Raw genomic sequence first — 21,386 nt, 5'->3', positions numbered from 1 at the left:
TCTGCCCGTGGATTTGAAAATATCTGTGGCAATTGAGTTTTGCTTTTATTATGTAGACAAATGTTTATAAAATATTTTTATGTACTTCTGTTACTGTTGAGCATTTTTTTGTTTAACTATATTGTCACTTGTTGTCAAACTTTTGATGGATAACGTTGATTGGACTTTTTAAAATCGAAATAAAAAATATATCAGGAAATACAGACTGTATCCGTTTATGATTGCGAGTTCTAAATTATTACCGTTACTAAGAAACGTTGTGTCTGTTCTGACACACAAATTTTCCTCTTTGCTCTATGGTCTCCCATCAGATAGATGGAAAGATTGTCAATTACAGTTGACAGACCAAAATCTATCTATCTCTGTATATTTATTTATTTATTAGTATAGATAAGTATTTGTCCTAATATTATCATGCGACAACTCTGTTTGCTTTTCTATTTGTTACGCTTTCACGCCTAAACCACTAAAACAAATTTAATGAATTTTCGTAGGAAGCTTACTTCTTAAGATGCACTTTTTTATACACAAAACTTACGAACTTTAAATGGACGATGCCGAAAGTAAAACTAGTAGTCTATAATAAGTTTATTATTTAGGTTATTAGGTGTTTTGAGCTTCAGATTAATCATTTTATTTTGTAGAATATTTGACTCAAATTTCGTATAAAAATGACTCACAGAATGTTTGAAACCTAGATTACCTAATTAACGTATAGTGTGTGACATAAATAAAGTAATTTGAATGAAAAACATACATTGCTGTATGTTTTGTCAATTAACATGCATGGCATTTATTTCTAAAAAGTAATGAATAAAATCTCGTGCAAACCAAAACTCCAGAGGGACTAGTAGTAAAATAACTTTACCTTTTAGCAAATTAATCTAGAATTATTGATAGTGAGCAGACTCCTAAAAAAGGAATATTATGATTATGATTAGTTTTAGTAACTACTATTTTATGACGACAGTATTTATTTTTATAAGTTTTATCATCGTAAGGTATTGTGTTAAACATATTTCTTTATTTCTTGTGACGTAGAATACAATATAATTAAAGTTATTTATTTGTAAGTAGTTTTCAACTCACCCATGGTTCCAGGAAACCAAGCGCATAGAGGATTCCTCTGCAAATCACTGCTGCTGTTTCCTACCCGGATTTCGAGGTCTTGCAAGGGTTGGTGACCTGGAAAACAGGATTATTGCTTAATTTGTATACCATATAAGAGGCGTCAACATGTATCAGACTGAAAGAATCGATCCTGCGACCCAATAAAATGAATCAATACTAGTTCAAAGAGCTCGGGGTTATTTGGTTTTGGTTTCGATTCCATTACAGTGTAAGCTAAGTTTAATTATAAATAATATAATATTTTTTATAAATAAATAAAATCTGTAGGTGTCGTGGTTACATAAATTTGCTTTCTCTACATGTTATGTATTAGATAACAGGCACAATAAAGTAAATTGACTATGTTTGAAATTAAATGACAATGATAAAATTTTAATTAAAGATCTCGTGTGAAAATTCCTGAAATATAAGTTTAAATAATATGAAACTGTATGCAATAGAAAGAGACAGACATAAAGTGAAAGAGAGAGAAAGTTCGCCTGGGGTTATAACGTTTTTGCAATAGGTACGTGACATCTGCCAGTTCACACTACTTCACACCAGCCATCCGAAAAAGAACTTCGTTTCAATAACATATATAACTAGACATAAGTAAGTATACGTGTATTTATGAAATATGAAAAATAGTAATAAAATGATAAACAAATATTGGACAACATCACATACATCACTCTGCTTCCAATATAAGCTAAAGCACTTGTGTTATTGAAAATCAGAAGTAACGAAGCCACCACAATACCAGACCCAAGACAACATATAAAAACTAATGAAATTTTCCTTCATTGACTCAGCCAGGACTCGAACCCGGGACCTCGGAGTGGCGTACCCATGAAAACCAGTGTACGCACTACTCGACCACGGAGGTCGTCAAATGATGAAACTTTGCTAATATGACTAAGGCGTTCACAATGAGATAACCGATTATTCGAATACAAAAGGCACATGTCATCAAGTTGAGATCTGATTAATTTCGATCCATACGATGCTGCAAATTATTGAAACCCAATTCCAATAAATACAACAATTATCAACGATCGCCTAAATTCTAAATAATTTATTAATCATTCACTTGTTTCCGTTCGCTCTTTACCAAAGTGCCAGACATAATGGCACTATTACACTGCCACGCATGCTGAGATTGCTTTGTCTATTACTGGAATCGTTTCATGTTAGAACTTGCATTACATTACATAGGAACACTAATACGAATGATTACTGTTATACGTACGTTATATTATTATTTATTATGTGTGTTGTTTTGTTCTGTCTGTGGATTATATTGAGGCGAGATGACGTGCATCCTAACCGATGATTGCGGGTTTAAAACCCAGGCAAGCACCAGGATTCAGGTTATATAGTGATATAACCTGAATATGCATACGGTGCATACGTGTGGTGAAGTGAACATCACGAGGAAACCTGCACGTGTCTAATAACATAAATTCTGCCACATGTGTATTGAAACAGCCGAATTGAAACAGCGTGGTGGAATATGTTCCAAACTTTCTGGAGAGGAGGTCTTAGCCCAGCAGTCGGAAATTTACAGGCTGTTGTTGTTGTTTGTTTGTGGATTATATTCAATTATAATTATGCCTTTGTACATACAACCCCTTCACGCTGAACACGAATGTATTAGATTACATATTTCGAAATAGTGCGACATGCTCGTGTTATGAATGAGTGCGTAGTTACCGTTCATGATATGACGGCGGCAACTTTTACAACACGACGGACACGTGTTGCGACACCGATCTATCAACTGTGACGAATTACGAATCGCCTCGCGAAAATAAAGCTTTTTTCATACAATTAACTTTTGTGTAATGATGTTAATTATTTCTCCATCTTGTTAGGCCACAAATATACGTAATGCATGTGAAATATCCATTGGCGAGTTCGGGTTGTCTCGACTCGTAGGCCTTAGTGGCTGGACGATCTCTAATATTGAGTTTTCAATTGTTTGTCGCCGTTCTGTACTACCTTGTCTGTGTGTGGCAGGTCTAGCAATCTGCCGCGGTATATCTATAATGTCGTTATTTATACCTATCTGAACTAATAGTTGAGCTATGAGTCAAAAACGCGGTTTAAATCTAAGTAACTTATCTATGATAAGACTATAAAATTATTTCCGAACCCAATGAAGATATCAAAAAACCGCAATTAGTCAATAGACAATCTTTTTATTATTATGTCATCAAAGGTGAAATCCGAGTAAATGTCAGTTAACGGTCTATAATAATAGATATACCACGGCAGCAATGGTGAATTTTTCAACTTTACGTTGATAACCAAATACAAGCTATGGGAATTAGGAAAAACACGTTTTGGACCAGATTTTGGTGACAAGTGAAACTGATATATACTATCATAGCCAGGTTATTTAACTAACGCCCGTCGACCCTCCGCTGACATGCTTCGCTGTTGGAGGTGTCCAAGTTACTCGCGTATGTCGTCATTGAATTGAAAATGCTAGGACAAAAAGTTAGGTCTATGTCTAGTCAGAAGTTATTTAGTCCGGGAAACAGTTCAGACTGTAACATACAAGACTACACTTACATGCATATAAAGCTATGTACAATAAAGCCTTACTCTAACTTAGAGAAACTTATCTCTGTAGTTTCTCAAGCATTTTATAGCAACAAAGTTATAACGCTAGCAATATTCAGTTAATCGTAAAAAAGAAGTATTTACTGTAAAATGTGTCACGTCTCGGGAATTACTTAACTGTACTCTAATGTAATTACGAAGAAATTACCTTAATTATATAATACTATTAATTTTTTATTGCTTTCGGATTTCTACATAATCAACGCGTGCGATACAAGAGACTACTTTATATGCCGATGCGTGTATTGGAAGCATCATTTAATTTTGCGGCTTTAGTGTATGTAGAAGCAATTAAAATTTCATTAACAGGCCATAACATGTTCTGATTAAAGAGTAAAATATGAATATTAAATGCTTCCAATTTTAGTATTCCTTCTTGATGTGGTTTCGTGAATTTGACATTTGCAACTTATCACTAATGATTTGGTTCAAATGAAGTAAATAAAAAGAAAATAGTATATTTTGTTTTAAGATTCATATTATTGATGCTAATAATTTGCTACTAGCATTTATTGTCATATGTCATGTAATAGACATATTAATAAGTGACTATAACGAACTGTACATTCTAGAAGATGCACAAGAAGCGGACTTATCCTTTAAACATTGATCTCTTCCAGAAAATCTTGAGGTGGAGAATAGAGAGAAAAAGAGAAACAGAGGTTAAAATAAGTTTTGTTATATAGAGCAGAGATAAAACATAATATGTAAATAAATAGCAATTAAATAATAATATATTTAAAATAAAATAATGTACAGTATGTTATATAGATATAAACATGTATATATATTTAATTGGATATAATTTATATATACACTAAAGTTATAGTGAAATATACAACATTAAAGTGCAATATAGTGTTGTATTAAGATGGTTTCAAATGAAGAGGAAGAGAGTTTCACAGCCGCTATGTGTTATGTAAAGTATTATGTGATGGAAACTGTGTAACATATAATACTAATAGGACGCTGCAGAATAATGGTCAATAAGACTGTACCCATTGTTTCATCTTTAATTTTAATTTCCATATCACCTTAAACTATTTATCGAAACAGTATTTGTAATATCACGCAGGCCTCAAAATGGTGTCCTTGGAATAAGTCATGGTAAATATTCATGGTAATAATAACTTTAAAATTTACGAATAAAATATAAAAAAAGAATTAAATAAATTAGTAAAATCTTATAATGTTACGTACAACTTATCGGTAGATATGTATGTATGTCCAAACTTATATCAAGTTCCTTTAAAAATCTATAAACATACATACTTTAACATTAAGAAAAACAAAATTGACAATGTCTTGGAGAAGCCATTTATAATTTGTTGCCATGCTTTATTATTATTCTCGGTATGTAGATAGTTCTAATCGTCTGAATAAATCGTATTTTTCTTCACACTTTCCAGATTGTAGGAAAGTAGCGATTTGTCTAATTGTGAAATATTGATATGAATGTCACTTACCACAGCAACCTCTCGTCGTAACTCTGACCACTTTGACGGCGTAGTGGCGAAGCAGATCAACTTGCCACCAGGGAGACGCCTCCCGCTGGGTCTCTGTGCAGCGCTTGCCGTCGTGCTCCGTGGTCTTCTCACCATCGTTGCCGTTACTCGCGCTTCCTCCTCTGACTGTTGTGGACTGATTTGCTGGTTTTCTAAAGGCGACGTTTGTACCTAAGGGGACAATAATATATTTATATGTAATTTAAGTTATCAAAAGTGTATAAAGTAATAATAAAATATTTTATGTATAATATATCTCACCACAAAATGGCGGTTCTGCTGTCCAGTCGCCTCGCAACGTGCATTCTCTTTGGTGTGCTCCGAAGAGCTCGTAACCTTCATCACATTCGTATGTGGCCACGGTACCAGGAACTATCTTGGTGTCGGTGGGCAATGAAACTCTTGCATTGGGTGGCACCGCCGGGTGGCCACAAAGTCGATCACCTAGGGAAATAAAAAAAATGATTTACAAAACTTTACTTTGTTGAATGAAAACAAAATTATTTTTCATATACCTCAATAGTGAAGGGTTTTATTTAATAAATAAAATTGAAGATAAGAATAATTGTTTTAAATTAATGTAATAGTAACCTCTTATATGAAGTTCATTGAAATCTTTTTAAAGTATAGTAAAAAGATTGAGGGAATTAAAAATAAAATGATTATTTAGAAAGAAAAACTTTAATTTTCCTTATCGAATCAATCGAATACGTTATGTTCGTTAAATAATTACTAAGGACGGTTTTTACTTGCAATCTCAATGGTCATGTATAAACCATCGTAAAAATACAAGTATCCAAAACCAGATTTTAAAATATTTCGTAACCAAAGTCGAAAATACTTGCATAGGAAATGGATCCGTGCAAACTTGCAAATAAAGAGCATATTCGCATTTTAGAATTAAACACTTATTAAATTATTTTCAATTCGAAAATAAAATTGTTTATTTATTGAAATGGATCGAACACCACTGAAAGTATTTTCAATCTCGGTGACTTCCACTAAACTTTAGTATTTGTTGTTATTTCCCGAATATCAGGTCAACGTACTCCGCATCCTTAGCTTTAAAATCCAATAAAGTAAATACGTCTTATACATAAGCTTATTTATGCTAATCTTATACATTTGAAATTAACTCTGTATATGTCTATTACTCTTTAACTGCCAATCCATTGAATCGAATTTCGTCAAATCGAAAATCAAGAAGGACATAGGCTATATTTTTTGCCTAACACGTGACGATCAACCCTCTAAAACGCGTGTGAAGCCGCGGGAACTAGTTTATTATATGTTGTCATTCATATCGCTAGTGTCGAGTTTAAAGAAAGTGTCGTTACGCAATTTCAAATAATACGTGTACGTCGTAAGATGTGCTGTAAATGTAATACATTTGTATGTAGTAGCCGCTCACTTGATTAAGTGTCCGTGTAAATATTCTTGAAAGTAAGATAAATACGCCATTAATGAAGTTATGAAATCTTGTGAGCAATAACCGACTGCTAAGACACAAAAAATACAGATTTTTTACTAGCGAAAATATCACCTTTGGTATTCCAAAATCAAAATTGAAATATTTAATGAATTAAGCTCTAAGTATATTAATATATCATATATAAGTAAATCTTCACGTCACAGAATTAAATTAAATATCAAGCTACAGGTTGCATTGAAAAGATAATTCACAATTAATTCTATATGTCCAGCCTGGAGACTTCCAGGAACTGACTAATTCAGACGTAGTCCACGCTTTCTTAAGACTGCGTGTAGTGAGGAGGTTAGGGTAGGCAAAGACACCATATCTCATTTTTTGTTTTCAAAAAAGGGTGTATGCAAAGTTTTATGATAATCGGATGAGAAGAAGAAGAAACGTTACTTTTTTCAATCTATCAATACGTTTTTCAAAATTTACATAGAATTTATTTATATTGAAAATAAACCATAATATCAATTTCATTTGGACAAATAAGCTAATTTAGCACTGTATTCATTAGTACATAAGCAGTAACAATTTGGGTTGGTAAAGTTATCTGAAATTAAGTTATTATTTTACCACACGGTTTCAATTTACATTTTGGTGCATTGAAACGATAAATGAAGGACAGGCTGACATTTTGTTCGGTAGAAATGTTGAGAAATACGAAATCGTGAGAGGATTTTGTAAATATTCTGTAATCATTTGCTCTATTTTCTGATATTCATTAGAAACATTATTCGTATATCGTGTCTACTTTTATTATGTAATTATTATGAAAGTCTTTTTATCTCTTTCATGTAAATATTGTGATATATAACGCAGTTGGTATTGATTGTTGATTGTTTTAAGCAAAAGATCTCGACTTTGTTTTGTTGTTTTCTCACTCGTATTACTTTCATTTATTTTATATCGAGTTATTGTTAGTTTTATTGTGTCACCACAATGGTTATTATTGACTCGCTACTACTGCACTGGAAGCAAATTAAGAAATTTATATAACTTTTAGTTCGTTCATTCATTCGTTCATTAGTTCTGAGAATTCTAATCTTAATAAACTGTATTTGGAAGTTATTGTAAAAAGTTTTTAATGCAATAATTAGAATTCGTTCTGATTTTTTTTTCTGAAACAAACTCTCTTTCGAAAGCAAGCCTACATAAGTATTTTTCTTTGGTTCAGAGTGTGGTGTCTACAGTGAAGGACCGGTAAAAAAAATCTCAAGCTCAGTAGTTATTGTATTCCATACAATTACAAATTTACATAGTCCACCAAATACAATTTCATTTCCTATATTTTAGTGAGTGCGAAAGAGGCCGCAGGCCACAACGGCTTAAATATAAAAGCCTTATTAATAAAATAAAAACATTTACATTGCATATTTTGTTACAAAGTTAATATATTAGCAGTTTTCTTTTATAGAAATGAATATTTGGCTTATCTTACTTGACCTTAATTTACGTTTTTGTACCATAATTATCAGATTTTAGGAGAATAATCACTCTTGTTATATTGGGATCAGTCAATTCTACACTGCCCGAAACCTGGTTTTCACATCCTCAATGATAATCTTAACATTTACAGAGCAACATTTTAACACAATATTAATTATAAAGTACATTTAATTTATTTCTTACATCAGTAAGAATTCATTTAGCATTATAAAACGGTTTTGTAAAATTCATAATCGTAACTTCCGTTAAAAGTATCGTTCAATCAGATTTGGTAATAACCGTTAACTTTCAAAATGTAATAGACGCTTTGAAACACCGTAGAAAATTCTATTTAGTTCTGGTTATTATAAAACTGAATATGGCCTAGAAGGCATAACACGTGGATGTTAACCAAGGATCGTGGAATGAAATCTAAGAAAACATAACTTAATCTTAAGATCGGCTTTTTAAGATTTTTGGGGGAGGCTTGTCCAGTGGTGGACATCTTCCAGATTAATTAATGATAAAGTGATTTGACATCACATTTGCCTGTTCAAATACAGGTTGTTGCTTTTTCGTAGTAAAAAAAGGGATTTCAGTTCTGAAATTGATTTGTATCTTTCCGGATATAATATTTTATTACGTCCAAAACTATTAGCGTTCGTGAGATTACTGTTACTGACTGTCCGTAGAGTCATGTCAAAGCTGTTGTCACATTCTCGTGTTGCACAAAATAAATCTATTGTACATTTTTGTTTTATTAATCTGTATTTTAATTAATTTTAAAATTAAATATTAGGGTATTTAATTAAGTTAATTCGTATTCAGAATTGTATTAGGTCATGAAAACAAATATTAGTTCGAACGATCGTAAGGTAGTGAATTAGTTATAGGCGTGTAGCTGTAGTTAGATAACGTTGTTGTGATAGGTTTCACAATGCGTATTGTATTCGTATGTAAAATATTAATGGGAACCGAATTCGGTCCATCATTACGTATTCTTGTGGAGTTTGTGGAATACTTACAGTGTCACGAAATCTTTATACGTAATTATTACGTACGTAACATTATTTGTCGCTGCGTGTGAACTGGATGCTTACTTTTTATTTTTTAATTGCACTTCCATACAAGTATTCGTATTTACTAATTCGTGACCAAAATAGATTTCGTCATAGTTACGTTTTTGATTTCTTTGAGAAACTATTTAATAGTAGACTCCTTTCTAAAATATATGTATATAATAAAATACTTTCGATATTGTTTTTTTTTTAATTATCTTATCATATGAATTACTGTATATTTTAAACAGTTTTATACAATATTATTTAAGTCGGCTGATGCATGTTTCTCACGCAGATTTATGAAACTACCGTTTTTAGAAATAAAACGGTTTATTTTTTATTACAACCAATCATTTCCGGTTTCATAAAATTTATTGAAACGTATACCGGAGTAATATTTATTGTATTGACAAATCGGAATGTTTATTTACTTTTTAATATCAAAATAAAATCTTTGCTAATAATGTAAGTATGTGGAGATTGTTTATTTGACAGCGCTCTAAGTACTGCAAGTTTGATTTGACCAATCTATTTGCTGTCGATACAGGGACCATTATTGAGGAAGGTAGGTAGATATTTAAAATCTCGCTACGACCGACAGGGATGGAGCGGTTACGTTCAACGCTGTATATAAACATGTAGAATAGTAACTGTTTGTTTTTGGTCTGGAAATACGCCGTACTGAATATTGTGCAACATCCAAACCGCGCACCTAATGACTTGTGCAAATATTTGACCCGAATGGGGATTGAACTCGCAACCATTATCGCAAAACTACATTCTACTAACGAGCCCTCAGATCATTTACACATGGCTCACTCTTTCTGACCTACGTCTATTCGATACAAGTAAATAATTCTTGGTTCATGTAATTTAATCTTTTTTTAAAACGGCAAGATTAGGTAAGGTCAACGAGGTGAGCTATAATTAGTAGGTTTGTATGTATTAACTGGTGAATGTTTCAAGGTTGGAGGAATAGTTGCTGTTCTGTTAGCAAAGATTCAACTACTGAGCTTGTGATGAAGTTTCTAGTAACTGATATTTGATTAATTAAATGTGATTTGTTAAATAGTATAATATTATAAAGCGGAAATATACAAATATTATATTATACACGTTATTTCTTGTCGTTGATATTTTAGATTAATTTTATGGGACTATGACCCTTATTAATGAGTAAGATCTGTTCGCACGAATCAGGTATGTACTGCAATAAGTCAGTATGCCGTAAGTCGTGACGGCAGAAGACCTCCATCTATTGTATTTTGTCGCCGCCGATTTCTTCTCTCTGTGTTTGCTTGGCGCGTATATCTCAAGCTTCATTGCCATATTATGCTTATGTTATTAAAAATAAAATAAAATTTTGTTTCGGCTTTGTTTTAAAACCATTCTATACATTTATTATACATATAATCCCTCCTCTTAAATCACATTGTTTATTGATGCAAACAGTATTAAAATCCGTTGCATAGTTAAAAAGATCTGAGCGTGCAGAGGGCCGAAAGCGGCTTTGTTTTATACTATTTAGAAAATCTCTGTGTATTTCTATTTATCCAAGTTATTCATCAAATTCGATGTAGCTGCGAAATCGGTGTTCCCGTGACGATTTAACGTTAAAATTTATCCCTATAGATTGATGTGTTTCACGCAATAGTACAGACTGACACTGGTCTCCGACGAGATGGTATTCAGAACAGTTGACGAGGTCGAGTGATTCCTTACGCGTCCGAGATGTCGGTCGCTAACGGTGACCGATTGTTCTAAACACAAAAACCTATACACGGCGTGCGTGCCCTACTTAGTCGTGTGACTTAAGGAATAAGCACCGAGCGTGTCAAAAATACTCCATACGATGTCGTCATTTTACATGTTCATTTGTTTAAAAATCACTTACAGTATTACAAAATGTTTACCTGTACCACTATCGGAAATAGTACACGAGGTCGTCTTAATTTAAACCCATTGAAATGATAAATACTAGTCATCTATCCTGACTTTGTATAGGGAAAAATGACTTTATTCAGTGTATATTTTAAACAATGAGATAAACATTTGCCAACCGATTTATTCCCCGGTACCTGTGTACATACTTTGCTAATGCTTCGTACATCATTTCTGACGTATTCTTAAATTGTTTGTTTTTAAAAATTTAAAGGTTATTTATATTGATATGACAGTTTATTTATGTTGATACTCATTCGTAATTTATTTTAATTAATGACTAAATTAGGGTGCTGACTTTTTGTACACCCGTTAGAAACCTACAAACCTTTTATAGTATTTTGTGTCTATTTTATTTTAGACAACGTTCACTTCTAAACTACACGAACCGATTACCTTATTTCTTTTTTTTTTTAAAAACATGCAGCATTTTAACGTATTGTATGTTATATGATAATTTGCTGCTAGCTTTTTTTTTGCCTATATTCAAACTTAAGATATTAATTAAAATAATAAACATATCGATTGTAATAGTATTTGCAAGAATAAAATTATATTAACACAATAATTATATTTTATATAAAAAAATGTTGTGACCAAGTTATAAGTTGCCAATGGATTACTTAGAAATTGGTCAAGTGCGTAATAAAAACCACAATTCCTGAATAGTTGAGGTTGGTTGGAATACACAAATACACTTATCTAAGCGTACCTAATAAGCGTTACAACATGCTAGCAGTATACTGTCTTCGCTTCAGTACCTCTCCGAAAATAAGGCCAAATATTTCGAAGTTTCGAAATGATAATCGCGTACACATCCTTTTCATAATATTTATTATCATAGATAAAAATTGAATTATTTCAAAAATTTTATAATAACACCACACTTATCCATGACTATAATATCTAATAATTAAACGCGAATTAATTATTTATCCCTGACTATAGTAATTAATTTTATAATACCAATTAATAGTCAAACAAAAATGATGTTATCGAACGAAATTTGGCATATTAACTGTAAATCAGAAAACTGTGCGACATATAGTACAAAACAATTTAGGTGTAAAATCGGCAAAATACGTAAAACCGATCACATTCGAATAAAGTACGCTATCCCAAATTATCAATATTTATTTCTTATGTGAATATGATCTTTGCACAAACGTAATAACTGTATTATCATATGACCTATATATTCATCAATTTGTCGCGTCGATTTACATGCACTTGATTTATCGGGTTGAACTAACGCGAGAATCTTTAGCGACGAATAGCGTCGAATGGCGCGATAGGGAGCTATTTCTATTGGTTGTTAAAATCGACAGTAATCTTTTTTATTGAATTTGCCGATGCTACATCTAAGTTGTGTGTAATAAACGAGTTATTTTAATTATTTCTCACTTAAAGTACAATAATAATAATAAGGATTAGAGTTTGTTATTTGTTCCAGCGTCTAGCTGTTTATTAATTGTGGGAAAATCGCCACAATAGACGCTGTACCCTTGAAATCTTAATCTTTGGATCTCTCGACTATTCATTATATCAAGTATTTAATGTTGGCATTTAACATGGAAGGATGTATTTGTATTTTAGGTTGTATACAAAGTTTTCTCACACTAGGCACCTTAAATTACTAGCATTATTTGTAATGTTCCATGAGTATGTTAACCTTACTAAATACCTCTATTTTCTTGTATTATTTAAATGTTCGGAGTATCCGTTTCAAATAAAACCACACAATCCATCACTGAATCTATATTGAATGTTTTTTTAATTGAGTATTAAATGTTAGTAAAAGCAGTATGCTCTGTACATATTCACTTTGATACATGTTCTAACCAAAGTTAATTTTACGAGTTTAAATATTTAACAGTAATCGATAGAAGGTCAAACGATCTATCAATCCAAGCGGACAGCGTATCCAGATCGAATTTAAGTTTTGGTTACTCTTTATGATTGCGAAAGAGATTTTGAGTTTGTTTTATAAGTGTTACTTTGTGTTATTCTTTTTAAATAATATGAAATACAAATGTATTGTACTACCATTAGCGAGACAAGCCAGTACTTTTAAACATAGTATAAAACAAAGTCGCTCCTATCTGAGCATACATAGGGACCGCTGTCTGTCTCTATGTATGCTTAGATCTTTAAAATGACGCAACGGAATTTGATTCGGTTTTTTTTTTAATATATAAATATTCGAAAGGAAGGTTTTTGGCTATAATACATGGACAATACAGTAAAGAATCGAAAGAAAGTTTTTAAATAAATCTTACATTACGACTTACACTACAGAAACGATACGACTATCACTTCCTATTTGTTCGTACATTCAAATGTTGTAAAATGCTTATACAAGTGCTGTTTCAGGGTGTAAAAAAATTAAACGACAATTTTAACCCACGAAAAACGCTTAACATTGGCGAGTTATTTTTCCATCATAAATTGAGGCCGAGATAAATCGAATGAAACTCATCGTTGATATTCATACATTTTTGAAGCATAAAATAGTTTTGTGATTTATCTGCAAAAGATGCTCCAGACTCTGCGTTAGACAATTAAGAGATCTAAAACTCTTACATGAAAAGTTTCAGTGGATCTTTTGTAGTTTTGGAAGTCTTTGCTTTTAAAGTGCCTTCCTCGATATTTTCTACTTAGTCAGAGAAGTTATCTACTTAATAGTTTTAATTTTAAAATGACTGACAGACATACAACGACCAAACCAAACTGGAACCGACGAGATTAAAAGTTGCACGTTGTGGATGTTGCTGTTACAACGTTATTTAATCACCTAAAAGGGTAGCTTTGGGGATGAAAGTTTGTATATAAGTTGGTGAAAGTTAGAAATATGTGATTTTGTTTGTATTATGTTTTTGAAAATTCAATCCTTTAGAATATTTGGCTGGGTTTGAAATTATGCAGATATCATATGCAGAATTTATCCTTTTTTATAGGCAACGCAGATTACCAAAACTCTAATACTTAACTAACTATTTTTTTTTATGGGAGTATTCCATCGGGAAGTAATGAATACATGTACATGTACACAAAAATGTACAATTATGCCCTATGAAGTACCAGCAGCAGCAGGTATAAATACCGACACAAGGGACATAACAATCGGCACAACAATTGGGGTTGGCTATGACATATGCAAACATGTAATATTTTGATTATTGGTAATGGATTTAAGAAAAATACGATCGTGGATACCTCCAAATTTAAAAAACATTTTTTTTTTAATATGACTTGTACATGTGAAATTAAAAAAAGTACCATTTATTACATGTATTGATGTAAAAAAATCTATATATAAATAAGAATTTAATAATAATATAAATAAAAAATAAACAAAATAATAAATAAACTTTAATAGAATACAAACGGTTTCGATGTCATAGTAACGGTCTATATGACCTAAGCCACACTAAAAGTAAAAAAACATGAGTTTTTTCTGATAAACGTGAAAACGTTTAGAATGAACATGTTACTTGTTAATACATCGTGCGTAGTCAGCGAAGTAAATGGACGTCGTTTTAAATGTACTACTTAAGAATTTAATTACTTAACTAAAGTGGGTCAGCAAGACATTAATTAATAGGCGACTATATTCAAAGGAAGATACTAAAACTATTTGTCATTATGTCATTCACGACCCTGATGTCACGTCCACCACTGCTAAGACTAAGTCCTGTTTTTAATTGTCAACTAGCAACACCATGTATCATAACAGACTTATTATCTATATTTAATTAATATTATAAATGTGAAAGTAATTCTTTCTGTCGCTCTTTCACGAACCGCTGAACCGAATTTGATGAGATTTATTTAGTACGAAGCAAACTTGATCTCCAAGAAAAGACATAGGCTAGTTTTTTGTCTAGCACGTGATAAACACCCTAAAATACGAGCCAAGCCGCGTTTGATTAATAGTAAAAAATAACAAGAAACAAATAAAACATTTTTTAGAATGTAAAGTATAAGTAAGTCAAAATGTTTAAGTATTTAATACAAAATTACTAAGTTTGTTGGGATTTTTTATTTAATGATAAATAAATTTTAAGTTAAAACTTAATGTAATCCTAAATGAGACGAAAGTGTCGTCACCGTGCAAGGAGCGCTCGGTACATGTTATACAGATGTCGTCAAATATCTCTAGGCGACGGATTTATTGGTCACTTGTGACATGTGGCCAGGGATTTCAAAGTAAACCATTTTTTACGACGGGAAGGATTTGGGGGCAGGTTCATGTTCAAGTAAGGTTTTTGTTATACTTTTTGTGTGGTCCACTTCTGGCTCTTCGGACTTATTAACATAAAACAGAATATTTAAACAAAAATAAATTAAAATTTTCGAAAAATATAACCTACTAATTTATTATTGCTATAGTTGAATATATAAAACTAGTAAACAAATACGCTTTCATATTTAGATAGAAAGAGCGATAGCATTTCCAGCTTCGATATAATATTTATTTTTACAATAATTTCAGGCTTTTGAAATGCAATCACAGCCACGGTTGATTGATTCTTCAAAGGCTTTCACAAATACAACTTGTTAAGTGTTTTAATGTAGAGTAAACGGCGGCAAAAATGAGACATGCCGAAACCTTGTATTGTATAGCTTTTTACAGATAATAGTCGCCGAGGCCGAAACTATTCAAAGTATTACCATAATAATTATTCGGAGGAGTCGAGATGGCCAACTGGTTGGAACGTGTGCCTCTTAACCGATGATTGTGGGTTCAAGCCCAAAAAGCACCACTGAATTTTCTTGTGCTTAATTTGTGTTATAATTCTTCTAAAGAAAGAAAACATCTTTATGAAACCAGAATATGACTAATTTCGACGAAATGCTGCTACATGTGTCCACCAATCCGAAATGGAGCAGTGTGATGGAATATGCTCCAAACCTTCTCCTCAAGGGTAGAGGAGGCCTTAGCCAAGCATTACTGGCTGTTAAAGTTAATCTGATTATAAGGATATAAGCAAAGAGTCAAAATTATGTAACTCATACATATCATCTTAATATATCCTATCTCATTCTATCTCCCATATAGAAGACAGAGATAGAAATTAAATAAAATTGAATTAAAATCGATATTTTATTACGTTTTCGAAGTATGAACAAGTTGAGTTTAAGATACAATACCATGAGCAATATAAATAAAGCAAAAGTAGCGTATGAAAGTACTCTAATACTTTTTATATTTATTGGAACGTCAGAAACAAAGTATTAGCAGACAATATTACAAGTTCGTAGTGTATTGTGGTGGTTCGAAGTTACGATATATCCTTTATAAGGTTTCCCGATATTCGCTACAATTTACGATTCAAGTGCAATTGAGAATTGATTCAAAGAAAGTACTTTTACTTTTTGTTCACCATTATCACATTTTATAAAATTTCCTTTGAGCCAATTAACATCGTTTACATTACCAATTAGTTAAAAGAGTTGCATGATGGTTTTTAATTGATTGTCCGGTAAGGCTCGTACTCAGAAACGTTAATTTATTTGATGTTTAACAAATAAAATTCGAAAATGAAATTATTTAATTATTTGAAAGAAAATTCGACTCGGCCCATTGTAGACAAATATGCAGTGAAACGAGCAAACGTTATAAATCATATACATTGTTTAATATTTTTATACGATTACGTAAATTTTGTAACTGAATTGAATTACGTGCTTTTAATAGTTAAGAGTAGAATATTTAGGTATATCCTTTGATATAGTTTTTAAGGTATACTATTATTGTATATGTAATGTAACTAAAGTAGTCTGTTATCTTTTGGCACTTAAGCCGCTCAACCGATTTTGATGATATTTTTAATGGAGATAGTTTGGAGTCCTTGTGAAGAACATTGGCTTACTTCTTAATGCTCCCCTCGAGGGGGTGAATTTGGTGATGACTCTGTATGAGCTATAGATAAAGTTCACATGCGTAAAGCTATATATTATAATTGAGCTTTTTTTTTAAAGAAACAATGTCAAGCAAGAGAGAACAGTACTGTTATTTAAAATGTCCATAGTAACTATATATTATGTGAAATACTAATGTAAGCAATTTCATAGTTTTTTATTGTTAGGAATGCTAATGTAAAGGACAGATGAGTCGTCGCCTTAAAAAAATATTATTGTCTCTTTCGTTGTGTAGGTCCTTGTCTATGCAAACAATGCGAGCTGTCGGCTACATTTGAAATAAACACAAATACTTTATCACATGTGCTAGCCGCTTGCAAAATACGTGACGAATGAACATATCGTGTAGAAATATTCTCAGAAGGTTTAGGTCTTTTGTTCTTAAACTGAAGAGGTAAATCTTCATTTTGTAATTTTTTTCGGCCATGGATTATACACTTAGAATTATTAACAAATTTAAAATACAAATTCGTAATGTTTTGCGTTATTTATTTGATTACGTCATGTATAAGTAAAGCCGAGAGCCGTATTGACATTTTTAATCGAAAAGTCAAGGATTTGAACCGGTACCGAGTGCAACGTACTTGTTCGCCTACGTACATAGCCAGTTCCCCATACTTTAGCGGACTTATAAAATGTTGCGTGGCTATTATTATTAGACTATACAGTTAGATTAGCTTTGTTACTTTTACGAAAAGATTTATATTTTGAGCGTTTTAATTAAGCATACCTATTAAATTTAAGAATGCTTGATTATTGATGAGAAGGCGTCAGCCCTATTTACAGCTCGTCAAGGGTTCTCTATACCCTGGGAACTTTCTATCTTAAGGGTCACGGTAGCAGGAGCGTAAGTAGGAGATTATGCCCACATACCGCTGCACTTATTTTGGGGAAAAAGCGTAAAGGCGTCTCCTAAGCGTACGCTGTCTTAATAAACGGAATATAATGCGATACATCTAGTCTGCACTCTGTGAGACTGATCTTTAAAAAGGAACGGCTGGTATACCAATGATCGTGCAACCATAGTCTTGGCTATCAATGACAGCAACCCATTTTCCGTGAGGATATAACGTTGTTTATCACTAAGCAGAGTCAGCTGTTACTCTTCATATGCAAATACGGCTAACAAGTATAAGGCTCGCTCGTTCCTTTAATTCGTTTAAAATGATTTTAGATTGTCATATCCAGAGATTACCGCGTTCAAACCAATAGATCAACAAACTCAATATAATGTTAGAACAAAATGTTGAAAATGTACGTTCGATTTTCATTGTAATTTAATACATAGATTATTATAAATCCCGTCTGCAAATAAAACATTTTAATCCCACTTGTATTATTTTAAGGCTTACAGAAGCGTGAGTTTCCATCAGGTAGCGATTATTAGTACTATATTTTTTATTTCTGCCCGTTGACATAAAACCTTTTGGCACTGTGAACTATCATGTCCGTTTGTATTCTAACACATATACGACCTGTATAGATGGTGTTTTGTTTACAAAAAAAAAAAACATATAAAAATACATAGGTAAAAAATAAATGTATACAAATCCGAACGACTCTAGAGAACGAATTATATATCCCGTGTACGGATATTTCATCAAAATAAACCATTTTAAACTATTCGAAGAATAATGTTGTATGAGCTTTTACTTTTCGAAACGGGTTAAAGAGTCTTGTTATTAATAATAACCGACTTTAAAGCGAATTTACTTTGCATGACCATTTCCATTCAACCCATTTCCGATGATAAAATATTTTAAATAATAAAAAAAAAACTATTAAATGTAATTTTACCAAAATAAAATTTTTAAAGAAATAACGCCTCTTTTTCGTGGTATGCATATATCTTTTAAGTTACGTAAAGAATGTTCATGCGGTTTTTTTAATAGGTGGAGTGATTCTAGAGGAAGGATTTTTGTATATAATACATGTATAATATAATAAAGACCGAATCCGAAACCGATGGTAAGTTCAGATTGAATCTAGTCATGTCATATGACGTTTCACATGTAAGCCTGTAAGAAGCCTTCATGAACAGCACACATTGATTTTGATTGACATCGCAGCCTCAAATTCGAGTTGCTGGAATCAACGATAACATTGAAATTCAATACATACATATGTACGTATATTTTAGGAGCACGTTTCATCATTTCCACATACGCGTCATTGTAAAATGATGTCCTCATATATATTTGGTGAGCGTTGGTCAACAAAATTAATACGACGTGAATATCATCCCACACTAGTATATTTTTGGGAATGTTTGTTATATATTATATTACTATTTATAGCATACATTATATATGCGCTTCGTTAACTAGAATAACATAGAAAGTATATATAACTCGATGCGAGCTAAAACATATGTTTTCGAAATAAATATTTTCATATAAAACATATGTACTTATGATGACTGAAATGATAAGTTAGTCATACGCGGTATCAAGTTCTGTGTTAAGTTTATTATTCTAACCAATGTATAAAATGAAGACATTTTTTTGGTACAAGTGGCAAAAAAGCAGGATGCTCACCTGACGGAAAGTGGCTACAACCGCCTATGGACATCTGTAATACAGGCAGCAGGTGCGATGTCGGCCTCAAAATTATTTGCAAAAATACGTGCACCGTTTTATTGACAAATATTTTCGAGATACATTCCGGATTAACTCTTTAAATTTGATACTAAAATGCCAAGTCATAAAAATAATACATCTTATAAGGCATTGCCGGCTTAAAACATAGGTATAATCCCGACGAAAGGACGATTCATTCAAAACTATCTATATGATTCATTTATAATATTATTGGGATAATTTTTTATATAAATAATTTTAAATATATTTGTGATTGCTTATGATTACAGCTTCATATGACATGGTCGATAAGGCCGAGCGGTTAGAACGCGTGCATCTTAACTGAAGTTTGCAAGTTCAAACGCCAGTGAATTTCCACAAACTTAATTTGTGTTTATAATTAATATCGTGCTCAGTGCTAAAGGAAGACATTGTTAGGCAACCTGCATGTGTAATTTAAATGAAATTCTGTAACATGAGTGGCAGATCTTTTCCTGGAAGGGAAGGGTGTGTTAGCCCAGCAATACTTAGATTTTTCCTTACTCATTTAAAAAATATCTTCTCGATACATAATATAACTTTTTCCTCTATATAGACAACGCGTTTTATTATAATTCAATATTTTATTATTTAAAAAAAAGCTTTCGTCCCGGGACCTTTATTAGTCAAACGCGATCCGCTGTGTGCAGCGCCAACGGAAGACCTAGAATGTCGTAGAAATGCACAAAAGAATTTCCTTTCATGTTTTCATTTACTTTACGATTTTATCCATATTATGGTCACAAATGTTTAAATTAATAAAAAGATATAACTGTTACAAGCTTCGAGCGTTTTTAAGATGTAAGATATTTTGAGCTAGTGTTATTACTGTGTGTATTTTGTTGTAAGATAAGGCGTTTTGTTACGGCGGAGGCAGAAAAAAAAAACGCTGTTGCGTGTCGCCTGTTAACAATAATACTGTGAGCATTCTTTGTGTCGGCACATCAGATCAATTAGTTACATATCAACTGTAGCAGTGTGGAGCTAAGTTTAAGCGTTATTTAACGCACAGAAATATCTGTTCCGTCAATTAGAGTGATCTTATCTATGAAGATTATTTGCATGTTATAATTTCGCACACATGTTCTATATATTAACACATTAATCTTGAAAGTTATCGTAAATTTTATTATTATTTATATGAATGAGAAAACGATGCATGACTTTGCCGATTGGATCCAATAACTTATAGATGACCCTAAATCTTATTTATTTCGACTTCTCGACAGAAGGATCCAGAAGTTCTCCAGAAGTATCCAGATCCAGTCGGATCTCATTTCACGTTTCGTGTTCAAAAACCAAACTACCCTCGAAATGCCAAAAGTGATAAATTCATGAAAATTCAAGTTATTGATACTCAGATTTAAACGTGTAATGCACGCGTTCTTCACTTTCTTTTGATAACTACTACTAGAGCATCGTTTATTCCATCGGCATCACAGCGCATAAATACTTTATAAATAAATAATACATATTATACTTTGTAAAATATCAAGGTATCTAGCAATATGTACTTAATTTAAATACACTCGAATGACGTCGGATCCTCGAAGCAGAAAGACGATAAATATAAACGAAAGAAAATAAAATAAAACTGATATCAGTATCAATATTAAACGTACCCCTCGAGATACAGGTTACAAAGGAATATCAGTAATTCTATTAATTAGGACTTATTGTCAATGTCATATTATAC

General features: G+C 32.0%; 1 protein-coding gene across 1 annotated transcript in view; it reads right to left on the bottom strand.

The window, feature by feature from the left end:
• Positions 1-21,386, bottom strand: part of LOC124543032 (sushi, von Willebrand factor type A, EGF and pentraxin domain-containing protein 1) — a 53,764-nt gene that overhangs the window by 16,713 nt on the left and 15,665 nt on the right. Inside the window, exons 2-4 of the mRNA XM_047121044.1 lie at positions 5,505-5,687; positions 5,205-5,414; positions 1,090-1,185 (exon numbers count right to left, since the gene is read on the bottom strand). Of these exons, the coding sequence (XP_046977000.1) occupies positions 1,090-1,185; positions 5,205-5,414; positions 5,505-5,687 (489 nt within the window). The remainder of the gene's footprint in view (positions 1-1,089; positions 1,186-5,204; positions 5,415-5,504; positions 5,688-21,386) is intronic.

Source organism: Vanessa cardui, chromosome Z (assembly GCF_905220365.1).
Source record: "Vanessa cardui chromosome Z, ilVanCard2.1, whole genome shotgun sequence".
Lineage (NCBI taxonomy): Eukaryota > Metazoa > Arthropoda > Insecta > Lepidoptera > Nymphalidae > Vanessa > Vanessa cardui.
The sequence above is the reverse complement of the archived record's forward strand: the minus strand, read 5'-3'. Positions and strand labels throughout refer to the sequence as shown.